This window comes from Salvelinus alpinus, chromosome 19 (genome assembly GCF_045679555.1).
Source record: "Salvelinus alpinus chromosome 19, SLU_Salpinus.1, whole genome shotgun sequence".
Classification (NCBI taxonomy): Eukaryota; Metazoa; Chordata; class Actinopteri; order Salmoniformes; family Salmonidae; genus Salvelinus; species Salvelinus alpinus.
Genome location: NC_092104.1, coordinates 47,208,817 through 47,222,629, shown reverse-complemented (window position 1 = coordinate 47,222,629; position 13,813 = coordinate 47,208,817). Strand labels below are relative to the sequence as shown.

The window sequence follows — 13,813 nt, the reverse complement described above, 5'->3', positions numbered from 1 at the left end:
CTCCGCCATTTCCTGGTTGCTAAAATTAGAGTAGTTTGCCTAATTTCAGTATAGTGTAGAGAATCGTTGTACCATCTAAACCGCTGTGAATTTGTTGTTTTTTACAAAAATATTGTATTTTCAGCTGTTTGAAGCTGGTGTACAAAACCCAAAAGTAAGACTCAAACAAAACTTAAGACCGGGAAGCATAGAAATATTGCACATACAACAGATCTACTGCTTCTTAGACTCGCTTTCAATGAGCACGATAGATCTATAACTCACATTTTCTATACGAATTTAGTCAGGTCACCCAGAAAGTTACATATTGCAGCTTGAATGAATGAATGAACAAACGAGTTGAATGTTCATTGAATATGTGACTCCATTGAGTCTATGCATGTGAGAGAACGAGTATGACAAACTGAGTGGTTGATTTTGAGAACTAGTAAATAGTCGAGTAGTGAAAGAGTTAATGTGACTGACTGGAGTAGCCTAAGATAATGGGTGAACAAGGGAGTGAGAGTTTGGGTGAATGAGGTAAGTAGGCTATTTTATTTATGACCCCAACATATTTATTCATCAATTCAGTGACTTTAATTATTCATAGTGTTTACGATGTGAACCAAATTTGAACTTGCACGGCTATGAGGCTGAAGTATGTTTGAATAATGTCACGCCGTGTAACAAGCCTACATGAAGACCTTGTTTGTGTGTTACTGTGCATATGTCACTCCCTCCTGGAATCCTTTCAGATGGTACGCTAAATAGAGCACATAGCCTTCGTGTTGACAACGTTTTCCCGAGAGAAAAACCAACACTGAGTCCAACATAATGCATAATGCAGGTCTAATCACCCGAGGCTGACTGTAGCTTTCCCTCCCTGTCTGTGTGTCAGGTGGTACCATGGGAAGCTGGACCGGACCATTGCTGAGGAGCGGTTGCGGCAGGCCAGGACCCCCGGCAGCTACCTCATCAGGGAGAGTGACCGCCGGCCCGGCTCCTTTGTCCTGTCCTTTCTCAGCATGACCAGTGTGGTCAACCACTTCAGGTCAGTACCCACACAGACCGAGAGAGACACTGAGCATATAAACACTTGATCATGACTAGGGCTGTTGCGGTGACCGTATTACCTCCACACCGGCGGTCATGAGTCATAAAGGCAGTCAAATTCCACATGACCGTTTAGTCACGGCAATTAGGCTTCTCCAAGCTCTGATGCTGCTGATTTGTCATTAGTAGCCTACCAAACTTGCTAACTGCCTGGTACTCAGCACATTATTGTTCCTCTAATCAATCTGACATCAATGCAAATGTTATCGAAAATGTAATCAAACAGTTCACGAAAGCCCATGAGCTCATTTGGCGCAACATTTCTATAGGCTATGCAATTGCGGAAGAAAACATAGTGATGGCCGCTAATAAAAAGACTAGGGCTATGGAATTATTTCTGAACATTCAAAATATTAAGCAAATTGCTTATTTAAAACAGGAATATAGCCTACCTGGCTGGCATGACAATAAACTGTGGGGAAAAGCAGGTGCATGATAATACAGGTGCATGATAATGGTCCATTCTAAATTGAAACAAATGTCACACATTATTTAGTACCGGTATATGTAAAGACCAGATTTAAATCAAGAATAGTCTAATGGGTGACAATATTAGCATTTCACTTGTGAATGATATATTATCACTTATATGCCCAGCACATGAAACAATGCCTTTTTTTGTGACTTTTTCGAATCATAGTTGCATACCTCGTAAAAAAATCTTGTCTGCTAAATGAACTAGTGCAGCCCACAGCCATTTGGCATAGCCACATAAGGACAACTCGGAGTATGCTATTCATTTTTTCTGAAATAGACTACATTTTCTTTATCTTCTTTAGACCTGTCTATAATAAATAAGGGATTTATTGGGAAGGTGTAGGCTATATTACATGGATTTATTGGACTTTTTAAAATGGATTTATTAGGCTTTTTAAAATGACTTGTAGGCTGTGTGGAAGCTAGGAGATGCTAAATATGTTTATGTTAATTAACGGTCAATTAGCGTGAGACTGACCAGTTATTTGCTTAACAATCACTGGCTGACAATTCCGTTACCACAACAGCCCTAATCATGACTCCGTTCCATTACATTACACATTAAGTCATTGGACAAAGGCGTCTTCTGTAAGGGGCAGTTTTGTTAAGATCCCCTGACACTCGGACTGAACATTAACATGCATGGCTTGCATGTATGGTTTTGGAAGCATAAGGATCTTATCTTTCCTTTCAGTAAGAAATTAAATTGATACACTTTAAAACAGTTAGGGTTAGTGTTCCCACACGGCCATATCTCCATGTTACAGCACTTGTTTATGGAAAACAGACGGAAGACGAGTCGACCACCTGTGCTAATTTGAGAACAGGCTACCTAAATTCTACCAGCACATTGACTGTGGTACTCGCTCAAGCAAAACACTGGACCACTGCTCCTCTAACTTCTGCAATGCATACAATGCCCTCCCTTCGGCAAATCCGACCACGACTCCATCTTGCTCGTACTGTTCTATAGGCAGAAACTCAAACAGGATGTACCCGTGACTAGAACTATTCAATGCTGGTCTGACCAATCGGAATCTACGCTTCAAGATTCTTTTGATCACTTGGACTGGAAAATGTTCCGGGAAGCCTCAGACAATAACATCGATTTATATGCTGACTCGGTGAGTGAGTTTATTAGGAAGTGCATTGGAGATGTTGTACCAACTGTGACTATTAAAACCCCCCAGGTGGTGAAGGTAGGAAACATCTCCACTTCGCTGATCCTCAACACTGGGGCCCTACAAGGGTGCATGCTCAGCCCCCTCCTGTACTCCCTGTTCACCCATGCCTGTGTGGCCATGCACGCCTCCAACTCAATCATCAAGTTTCCAGACGACACAACAGTAGTGGGCTTGATTACCAACAGACAGCCTACAGATAGGAGGTGAGGGCACTCGGAGTGTGGTGCCAGGAAAACAACCTCACTAAACGTCAGCAAAACAAAGGAGATGATTGTGGACTTCAGGAAACAGCAGAGGGAGCATCCCCATATCCACATCGACAGGACAGCAGTGGAGATGGTGGACAGTTTCAAGTTCCTCGGCGTACACATCACGGACAAACTGAAATGGTCCACCCACACAGACAGCGTGGTGAAGAAGGCGTAACAGCGCCTCTTCAACCTCAGGAGGCTGAAGAAATGTGGCTTGTCACCTAAAACCCTCACAAAATTTTACAGATGCACAGTTGAGAGCATCCTGTCGAGCTGTATCGCCGCCTGGTACGGCAACTGCTCCGCCCACAATCGTAAGGCTCTCCAGAGGGTAGTGAGGTCTGCACAACGCATCACCGGGAGCAAACTACTTGCAGACACCTACACCACCCGATGTCACAGGAAGGCCAAAAAGATCATCAAGGACAACAACCACCCGAGCCACTGCCTGTTCACCCCGCTATCATCCAGAAGGCGAGGTCAGTACAGGTGCATCAAAGCTGGGACCGAGAGACTGAAAAACAGCTTCTATCTCAAGGCCATCAGACTGTTAAACAGCCACCACTAACAATCACTGCCAACATACAGACCCAATTCACTGGACACTTTTTTAATTTTAATTTTTTATTTATTTTTAATACATTGACTTTAATGTATCACTAATCACTTTAAATAACGCCACTTTAATGTTTACATATCCTACATTACTAATCTCATGTGTATATACTGTATTTCATACCATCTATTGCATCTTGCCTATGCCACATCCATATGTTTATATGTACATATTCCTATTCCGTCCCCTTACATTTAGTGTATAATGTAGTTGTTGTGAGTTTGCTAGATTACTTGTTAGATATTACTGCACTGTCGGAACTAGAAGCACAATTTTGCTACACTCACATAAACATCTGCTAACCATGTGTATGTGACAAATAAAATGTAGATTTGATATAGCGTGCTCCGAACACGTGTTTAAACGTAACCCGGGAAATGGAGCGGAACATTAGTTTTGTCGGATGGAGGCATCCATAGCTGTGTGGATTGGTGCAAAACTGCTACAGTAAGTGCATATAATTGACAGAGTGTAAAGAAGGAATCCTGGACAGAATAAAAATATTCCAAAACATGCATCCTGTTTGTAACAAGGCGCTGAAGTAATACTGCAAAAAATGTGGCAAAGCAATTCACTTTTTGTTCCGAATGCAAAGTGTTATGTTTGGGGCAAATCCAATACAACATATTACTGAGTACCACTCTCCATATTTTCAGCATAGTGGTGGCTGCATCATGTTATGGGTATTGCTATAAATTTTAAGGACTGGAGTTTTTTCAGGATAAAAAAGAAACAGAATGGAGCTAAGCGCAGGAAAAATCCTAGAGTAAAATCTGGTTCAGACATGGTTCAGAGATTGATTCACCTTTCAGCAGGACAATAACCTAAAACACATGGCCAAATATACACGAGTTGCTTACCAAGAAGACACCGAGTGGCATTTTTGACTTAAATCTACTTGAAAGTCTTTGATAACACCTGAAAATGGTTGTCTACCAATGATCAACAACCAATTTGACAGAGCTTGAAGAATTTTGAAAATGATCATGGGAAAATGTTGCACAATCCAGGTGTGGAAAGCACTTAGACTTACCCAGAAAGACTCACAGCTGTATCGTGAAAGTCACAGTACATATCGTATCGGCACCTAAGTATCGTGATAATATTGTATCGTGAGGTCCCTGGCAATTCCCAGCCCTAGTGCATACTGTTTTAAACTTTTTTATTTTATTGAGCTGTATTTGTTCCAATGCGTTTGATAGACCTGTCAATTAGGCCCAATCTTCATTGATGACCAATAGCTCCTAGACCTGATCAACACCAGGCACTTCAGTAGACGATTGATAACGTACTAGGAAATGATGACATCTCATTCACAACATTGCTTTATAGGAACCCTTGTGGATTGGTATTAGGAAGGCAAGGTTAAACATGTAGCCTAACCATAAGAAGATGTATTTGAATGGTGTCTAGTCTACATTACCGCATAGTCAGACTGAGATGTGCTCCCCTCTGTTCGCTGCTTCGCCAAGACTTTAATCATGTCATTTTCATCATTACTCGAGCAATTTCACACGACTATTATCTGATGAGTCATGGTGGTTTAATGCATGTCTTTTCCTTTTGTTTCATGAATCCCAGGGCAACTGGGCCTAATTTTAGCACTGTGCTGCTCTGCTCTTGTACTCTTTGATGTTTTAGGTCATTGTGGAAAATGTAGACCAGTTGTCTGCTGATAAATTGTTCAAACTGTCAATTTAGCTTTGGCCTATTTGTATTTTCATACATTCTGCAGACTGTGCATGCATTGTGTTTAACAAGTAATCATTCTTAGTGTTGTGTGTGTGGTCTGTGTGTGTTTACAGAATAATCGCCATGTGTGGAGACTATTACATAGGCGGGCGGCGGTTCTCGTCCCTGTCGGACCTGATTGGTTATTACAGCTACGTGTCTTGCCTGCTGAAAGGTGAAAAGCTGCTATCGCCCGTGGCACCCCCAGAGGTAAGATTTCATTGCACTCGAGTAGAAATGGAAGTTAGACTTTCTTAGACACATACTCAATATATCTGGGAAATATCTACTTCCCCCTACACCCCAGGCCATATATCATAACCACTCTCAGGAGAGAAGCCAGGCAAAATACTAATGAGTGGTGTGAGGCTGTGAAATCATCATCCCGGAGGGTGTCTGGTGGAATACTTTTAATTTAGAATTCTGAGGGGGGTTGAAGATGTGAAGATTTTGGTGGAAGCATGGGTTAATGTGCAGTTCTGTGTTTTTATTGTCTGTGCTCGTGTGTGTAGCCTGTAGAGGACAGGAGGAGAGTGAGAGCCATTCTTCCATACACCAAAGTGCCAGAGACCGATGAGATCAGGTAATCCCTACAAGAAGCATAAGACATTTGTGGAAGGTGAAAGTGTGTGTTTGCCCTGTTGGAGATCACATTATCTGAATAGGACAAAAACAGACCTCTCCCTTTCATTTAGCAATTCCCAGCACGCGAACAGATGAGCCTGGCTATTCTTCATGTTGTCAGATCCGAGAAACTGTCTGAACCCTTAACACAGACACACTGCTAGCACAGACTTAGCTGGCTGGAAAGAACCATGCTATAGTTCTTCACAAAGGTGTTTGGTAGCTTACATGCGACACCTTGTGGAGAATGCCTGGTACGACACCCAAAGACTACCATATGTAAGAAATAGTTCAGTCGGCAATAAGCTGTAAAGCCTCAAGCGTCCGCACTGCCTTTAGATCTCATAACTAAATAGTTAATTGAAAAGAACAAAGACTGTTTCTAGTGCATTATAGTGGGTTTTTGTGAAACAGGAGATGCAGGTGTGAGTTCATTCGTAGCAGCACATTAAGATGGTAACACACATTTTTTGCCCCCTGAACGTTGACCAGTTTTTTTTGTTTTTTTTTTCCTCCTCTCCATGTCTGTTAGCTTCCTGAAAGGGGACATGTTTATCGTTCACAATGAACTGGATGACGGCTGGATGTGGGTGACCAACGTGAGGACAGAGGAGCAGGGCCTCATTGTGGAGGACCTGGTGGAGGAGGTGGTGAGTTGAGTACAGCACAATTTCTGCTCTGCACAGGTCTGGGATCAGCCCTAACCTGTAACCATTCACTTGGCTTGTGTCCCAAATGGCACTATTCCCTATGTAGGGCACTACTATATACAGGAAATAGGGTGCATTTTGGGACACAGTCATGGTTTGCCATTTAAAATTTTATTTTCTCAACCTTTCCTACTCAGCTGGCAATTGGAGTCTTTTGGGTCTTTTCTGATGTTTTCTTTTTCATTCGTTATTACGTCTCCACTGATTTGTTGAACTGTTCGTGCTTATTTTCAGGGACGGGAGGAGGACCCACACGAGGGCAAAGTGTAAGTTCTGATTTGGCTTTTTCTCTTAGGTTGCCATAATGTCTCTGTACAGTATATGTTATTTTGTATGTAAACCTTTGTCAAAACAGATCATTTCATCAATACTTTTGTCAATACCCACCATTATCCAACCCCCCCCCAAAAACATTGGGGTATTAATTCATGAAAATGGCTGTTTAGATCATATTTTTAGACAGCCTATCATTTGAGGTTCATTACGTCCCTGCCTTCTGGCTGCCTCGACACACGCAACCCATGTTTACCCTATCCTCTAGCCAAATTATGTTTTCATGTTGTGCAAGAATGGTCAGGGAAGCTTGAGTGAGAGCATACTGTATACAGTATGCGTCGTTAGTGACTTTGACATAATCCATGTTTGCATCTACACGGCTCAATGAATCTCTAACAATGATGGTGTGACTCTGACCCAACACACAGTAAGGCTGTAAATGTGTGTTAATTTTGTTTGCCGGCCTCCCAAAGACAGACGTACAGTTGTCTAAAGTTTACATACACCTTAGCCAAATACTAAATGTACTCAGTTTTTCACAATTCCTGACATTTAATCCCAGTAAAATCTCCCTGTGTTAGGTCAGTTAGGATCACCACTTTATTTTAAGAATGTGAAATGTCAGAATAATAGTATAGTGATTTATTTCAGCTTTTATTTCTTTCATCACATTCCCAGTGGGTCAGAAGTTAACATACACTCAATTAGTATTTGGTAGCATTGCTTTTCAATTGTTGAACTTGTGTCAAATGTTTTGGGTAGCCTTCCACAAGCTTCTCACAATAAGTTGGGTGAATTTTGGGCCATTCCTCCTGACAGAGCTGGTGTAACTGAGTCAGATTTGTAGGCCTCCTTGCTCGCACATGCTTTTTCAGTTCTGCCCACAAATTTTCTATGAGATTGAGGTCAGGGCTTTGTGATGGCCTCTCCAATACCTTGACTTTGTTGTCCTTAAGCCATTTTGCCACAACTTTGGAAGAGGCCATCACATGCTTGGGGTCATGGTCTATTTGGAAGATCCATTTGCGACTAAGCTTTAACTTCCTGACTGATGTATTGAGGTGTTGCTTCAGTATAGCCACATAATTTTCCATTCCTCATGATGCTATCTATTTTGTGAAGTGCACCAGTCCCTCCTGCAGCAAAGCACTCCCACAACATGAAGCTGCCACCCCCGTGCTTCACGGTTGGGATGGTGTTCTTTAGCACGCAAGCCTCCCCCTTTTTCCTCCAAACATAACAATGGTCATTATGGCCAAAAAGTTATTTTTTTGTTTCATCAGACCAGAGGACATTTCTCCAAAAAGTACAATCTTTGTCCCCATGTGCAGTTGCAAACCGTAGTCTAGATTTTTTATGGCGGTTTTGGAGCAGTGGCTTCTGCCTTGCTGAGCGGCCTTTCAGGTTATGTCGATGTAGGACTCATTTTACTGTGGATATAGATACTTTTGTACCTGTTTCCTCCAGCATCTTCACAATGTCCTTTGCTGTTGTTCTGATATTGAAAGTACGTTCATCTCTAGGAGACCGAGCACGTCTCCTTCCTGAGCGGTATGATGGCTGCGTGGTTCCATGGTGTTTATACTTGCGTACTATTGTTTGTACAGATGAACGTGGTACTTTCAAGCGTTTGTAAATTGCACCCAAGGATGAACCAGACTTGTGGAGGTCTACAATTTTTTGATTTCTTTTGATTTTCCAATGATGTCAAGCAAAGAGGCACTGAGTTTGAAGGTAGGCCTTGAAATACATCAGGTACACCTCCAATTGACTCAAATTATGTCAATTAGGCTATCAGAAGCTTCTAAAGCCATGACATCATGTTCTGGAATTTTCCAAGCTGTTTAAAGGCACAGTCAACTTGGTGTATGTATAACTTCTGACCCACTGGAATTGTGATACAGTAAATTATAAGTGAAATAATCTGTCTGTAAACAATTGTTGGAAAAATGACTTGTGTCATGCACAAAGTAGATGTCCTAACCGACTTGCCAAAACTATAGTTTGTTAACAAGAAATTTGTGGAGTGGTTGAAGAACAAGTTTTAATGTCTCCAACCTAAGTGTATGTAAACTTCTGACTTCACCAGTATGTACAATGTGAGAAAGGCATTTTACAAATCCAACATATTAAAGAAGTTGTATTGTATCCGTTAACTAAAGTTGCTTTGTTTTGTACGAGTAGTTGAGTATTTGGAGTGAGATGTCGTTAGAATGACTGACATTGGCCCATGTATGAGAGTTGACTTGCTGATGGGAGTTCACCAATAGGATCTATCAGGTTGTGATTCATCATCCTAGACTCTGATCTGACCCTTCTAAAACCCCTCACCCCTTACCGCCCCTTTAAACCCAGCACATTATTGATCTGTCGGTTTTCTTTTCCCTCCTCTCTCCCTTTTTATCTCTAATGGTCCATCCTCGTCCTCTCTGTAGTTGGTATCACGGCAAGATCAGCAAACAAGAGGCCTACAACTTGCTGATGACAGGTAGCAAGCACTATATTCTCTGTCTTTAGATTTTACATTCTCCTCACGATTAATGTAGTACAATGGGATTATGCTATCTTGTTATCAACAAACCTTTTCTGTTGCTAAAATATACAGTACTAGTCAAAAGTTTGGACATGCCTACTCATTCAAGGGTTTTCTTTTTTTGTACTATTTTATACATTGTAGAATAATAGTGAAGACCTCAAAACTATGAAATAACACATATGGAATCATATAGTAACCAAAAAAGTGTTTCTTCAAAGTAGCCACCCTTTGCCTTGACAGATTTGCACACTCTTGGCATTCTCTCAACCAGCTTCATGAGGTAGTCACCTGGAATGCTTTTCCAACAGTCTTGAAGGAGATCCCACATATGCTGAGCACTTGTTGGCTGCTTTTCCGTCACTGCAGTCCAACTCATCCCAAACCATCTCAATTGGATTGAGATCAGGTGATTGTGGAGGCCAGGACATCTGATACAGCACTCCATCACTCCTTGGCCAAATATCCCTTACACTGCCTGAATGTTGGTTTTGGGTCATTGTCTTGTTGAATAACAAATGATAGTCCCACTAAGCGCAAACCAGTGGTAGCCATGCTTGTTAAGTGTGCCTTGAATTCTAAATAAATCACTGACAGTGTCACCAGCAAAGCACTCCCACACCATCACAGCTCCTCCCATGCTTCACGGTGGGAACCACACATGCGGAGATAATCCATTCACCTACTTTGAAGGCACAGGAGGTACTTTGAAGAATCTCAAATGTAAAATATATTTAGATTCGTTTAACTTTTTGTTTTGGTTACTACACGATTCCATGTGTTATTTCATAGTTTTGATGTCTTCACTATTATTCTACAATGTAGAAAATGGTAAAATAAAAACCCTGGAATGTGTAGATGTGTCCAAACTTTTGACTGGTACTGTATGTTCCAATTTATTGGTGGTGAGCATCAATACTGTCAATGTCAACAATCAATGTGATTTCTCTCTCCCTTATTTAGTTGGCCAAGTGTCCAGCTTCCTGGTCCGGCCGTCAGACAACACACCCGGGGACTACTCCCTGTTTTTTCGCACCAATGAGAACATTCAAAGGTTTAAGATATGCCCCACCCCCAACAATCAGTACATGATGGGGGGGAGATACTACAACAGGTATGTGTAGCAGGGGCGCGTACTGTCTCCCAGTGCAGTAGTGATGAACCAAAAGATTTTTAATAGAATCAGAAAATAACCTGGCCTATAAATAGTGCCCGGAGATTTTCCTGGTCATGGGATGTGGTCAGGAAATCCCTTTCGGCCTTACCTGTAATCATACTGTATAAAGATGTGGTGATATCCAGGTATACAGTTCCACATAGAAGTGGAGGTTATATAAAAATGACTATATAAAAGTCTGATGCGTTAGGAACAAGTATGGTGGTTAGTGCTGGTCATTAGAAATAACTGCTGTGCTCTGTCTCTTCTCTCTCTGGCAGTGTTGATGACATTATTGAGCATTATAAGAAAGAGCAGATCGTGGAGGGCTACAACCTGAAAGATGCTGTCTCAGTGCAGGTAAGCCTGAGTCCACTAACCTCCGTTGTGGTGCTACTCTTGCCCATAACAGTTTGAGACGGCTATAGATGTGCAGGTATTTAATGGTGTTGATGTGGTGTTTTATTGACGTTCGTGTATTTCAGCAACAGGAACAAGTGCTTTCAGACTTGGTGGACGGCAAGGAGATCTATAACACTATCAGACGGAAAACGAAAGACGCCTTCTACAAAAACATTGTCAAGAAAGGCTACCTCCTATTCAACAAAGGTACCCATATGTTTTTACGCTCAAATACCTGTAAATGTAATCTTCCAGACCGTAGCCCATTTCTCTCTCTCCCACTTCTCCCTGAAGTGGTCACTAGTATACTACCCCTCGTGGATTTAAAAGGCACGGATTGGTGTAATAAATATGATATAACTCCCCCCTGAACTTGAGAGGGAGTGAACAAGTGCAGGCAGAGGGGAGGGAATTGGCCTCATGTCTTCTCCCCTCTCCTCTCCCTACCCCCAGGCAAAGGCAAGCGGTGGAAGAACCTCTACTTCATCTTGGAGGGGAACGACGCCCAGCTCATCTACTTTGAGAGTGAGAAGAGAGCCACTAAACCCAAAGGCCTGATTGACCTGAGCGTGTGCTCGGTGTACGGCGTGCACGACAGTCTGTTTGGCAGGTGAGACATTTCACCCATTACTATTTATCCTAGATCGGAGTGAACATTGAATGGGACAAGATCGAATCAGTGCACCAGAACATAAGCCTATGGTTGTTTATGAATTTTTTTTGTTGCCATGTTGGGCTGAGTCTTTTCTTTAGTTTTTCTGTCTGAGTTTGATAGGAGTGCATAAATTCGATTGGGCACGTGCTTGTTCAGAAATAACTACCTGTTTTTGTTTGCAGGCCAAACTGTTTCCAAGTTGTGATCCAGCACTTTAGTGAGGAACAGTACATATTCTACTTTGCTGGCGAGACCCCTGAACAGGCACAGGTTTGTACTGATCTGTCTCTCACACTCTTTCTCTCTTTGGGACATTCTCCAATCACACCTTTCTTTAATCTAAGTGTTTTTTTCCTCTCTGTAGGACTGGATGAAATGTCTGCAGACGTTCTGCAGTAACCTTAGGAAACCCACCCAGCCCACTCCCAACAAGAGGCTCCGACAGGTACAAACACAATGTCAAGTGCTATTTTTATTGTGCTTTATCATTAAAAAAAAATAGTTTTTACAAATATATGCACAATATGTGCATTTCTCTTTTTTATTTTTATAAACTGCACCAAATCACATTCCTAACTTTGTTTGATATGGCAAACAAGTATTGAATCTTAAAATGCAAGTTGGGCCTTTACTCCCCAATTCATCACTCCTTTCTTTAAAAAAAAGTTTAATTACAGATTTGGTCATTTTAGCAGATGCTATTATCCTAAGCGTCTTACAGCGAACACATGTAGGTGGCCCATGCGGGATTCAAACCCACTACTTTGTAGTTCCAAGCAGCTGAGTGACTGCTTGACTGTTGACCTGGTATGTGTCCCATCAGGTGAGCAGTCTGGTCCTGTACGTGGAGGAGGCCCACAAGCTGCCGGTGAAGCACTTCACCAACCCCTACTGCAACATCTACCTGAACAGTGTGCAGGTGGCCAAGACCCACCCTCGAGAGGGCCAGAACCCAGTCTTCACTGAGGAGTTCATCTTTGAGTGAGTCCCAATTCCATCTTCATTCAAAGTGTTATTGGCAATTTAGGGGGAATTGGGACATTTCTTATTTGGCTTCCATACTGCACTTACTGATGTAATCATTGCCATCAGCTGTCCAATCATGTTTGGGTTCACTAAATTGACAGACAATATCTTTCTATTTTTTCCCCCCCCTTCAGTGACTTGTCGAGTGAAATCAACAGGTTTGAAATCAGCCTGAGTAACAAGACAAAGAAGAGCAAGGAAAGTGACATCTGTGAGTCTCTGTTCTACTTAGACTAGAGCTATGTCACGAAATCGAGCACTCTCTTTTATAATCCCATTCCATATGGATATGCGAAAAACAGCGTTTTATTGTCTGTGTGTTCCACTAAATGTCTCTCTCCCTCTGCCTCAGTATTCATGCGTTGCCAGCTGAGCCGACTGCAGAAGGGCCAGATGATAGACGAGTGGTTCCCTCTGAGCTCCCACGTGCCTCTGAAAGGCATCGAGCCGGGCTCCCTGAGGGTGCGAGCCCGCTACTCCATGGAGAAGATCATGCCTGAGGAGGAGTACAGCGAATTCAAAGAGGTCACACACACACACACACACACTTATTGATGAAGTCATTCATTAATTAAGGATTATCAATAGTCAATGTACAAAGACCAGCACTCGGTTGCAATAAGTGAGACACCAAAACATGGATCAGCAGTTAGTAACAAATACTGTATTACGTGTGAGGTACATAGCATGTGTCCTGGAAAAATACATGTCAAAATGATGGCCGCTTGTTTGACCATAGGTCACTGACATTGACTCTGTCTGGTTGTCTGTGTGGCCCCACAGCTAATCCTGCTGAAAGAGTTCCATGTGATCTATGCTCTGGCCCATGTGTGTGGGCAGGACCGCACCCTGCTGGCCAGCATCCTGCTGCGCATCTTCAGACATGAGAAGACAGAGGCCCCCTTACTCAGGACACTCAATGACCGAGAGATCAACATGGAGGGTAAGACAAAGACACACACCTCTGCATGTTGTAGCGCCATTGTGAAAGCCCACTTCACAATGATAAAAAAAACAATCTCCACTTTTAGATGCTTTGTGTTTATGATTCCAACGCTATGACACACACACACACTTGGC

The 13,813-nt window shown here is 42.3% G+C and overlaps 1 protein-coding gene across 3 annotated transcripts in view; it reads left to right on the top strand.

Annotated features, from left to right (window-relative positions):
• Positions 1–13,813, top strand: part of rasa1a (RAS p21 protein activator (GTPase activating protein) 1a) — a 58,669-nt gene that overhangs the window by 38,735 nt on the left and 6,121 nt on the right. For all 3 annotated transcript variants that reach the window (XM_071353853.1, XM_071353851.1, XM_071353852.1), the window contains exons 2-17: positions 878–1,030; positions 5,426–5,561; positions 5,864–5,934; positions 6,508–6,625; positions 6,920–6,951; positions 9,397–9,449; positions 10,458–10,608; positions 10,932–11,010; positions 11,136–11,259; positions 11,506–11,662; positions 11,890–11,977; positions 12,072–12,152; positions 12,531–12,688; positions 12,868–12,944; positions 13,086–13,258; positions 13,517–13,676. In XM_071353853.1, coding sequence (XP_071209954.1) covers positions 878–1,030; positions 5,426–5,561; positions 5,864–5,934; positions 6,508–6,625; positions 6,920–6,951; positions 9,397–9,449; positions 10,458–10,608; positions 10,932–11,010; positions 11,136–11,259; positions 11,506–11,662; positions 11,890–11,977; positions 12,072–12,152; positions 12,531–12,688; positions 12,868–12,944; positions 13,086–13,258; positions 13,517–13,676 — 1,811 coding nt within the window. The remainder of the gene's footprint in view (positions 1–877; positions 1,031–5,425; positions 5,562–5,863; positions 5,935–6,507; positions 6,626–6,919; positions 6,952–9,396; positions 9,450–10,457; positions 10,609–10,931; positions 11,011–11,135; positions 11,260–11,505; positions 11,663–11,889; positions 11,978–12,071; positions 12,153–12,530; positions 12,689–12,867; positions 12,945–13,085; positions 13,259–13,516; positions 13,677–13,813) is intronic.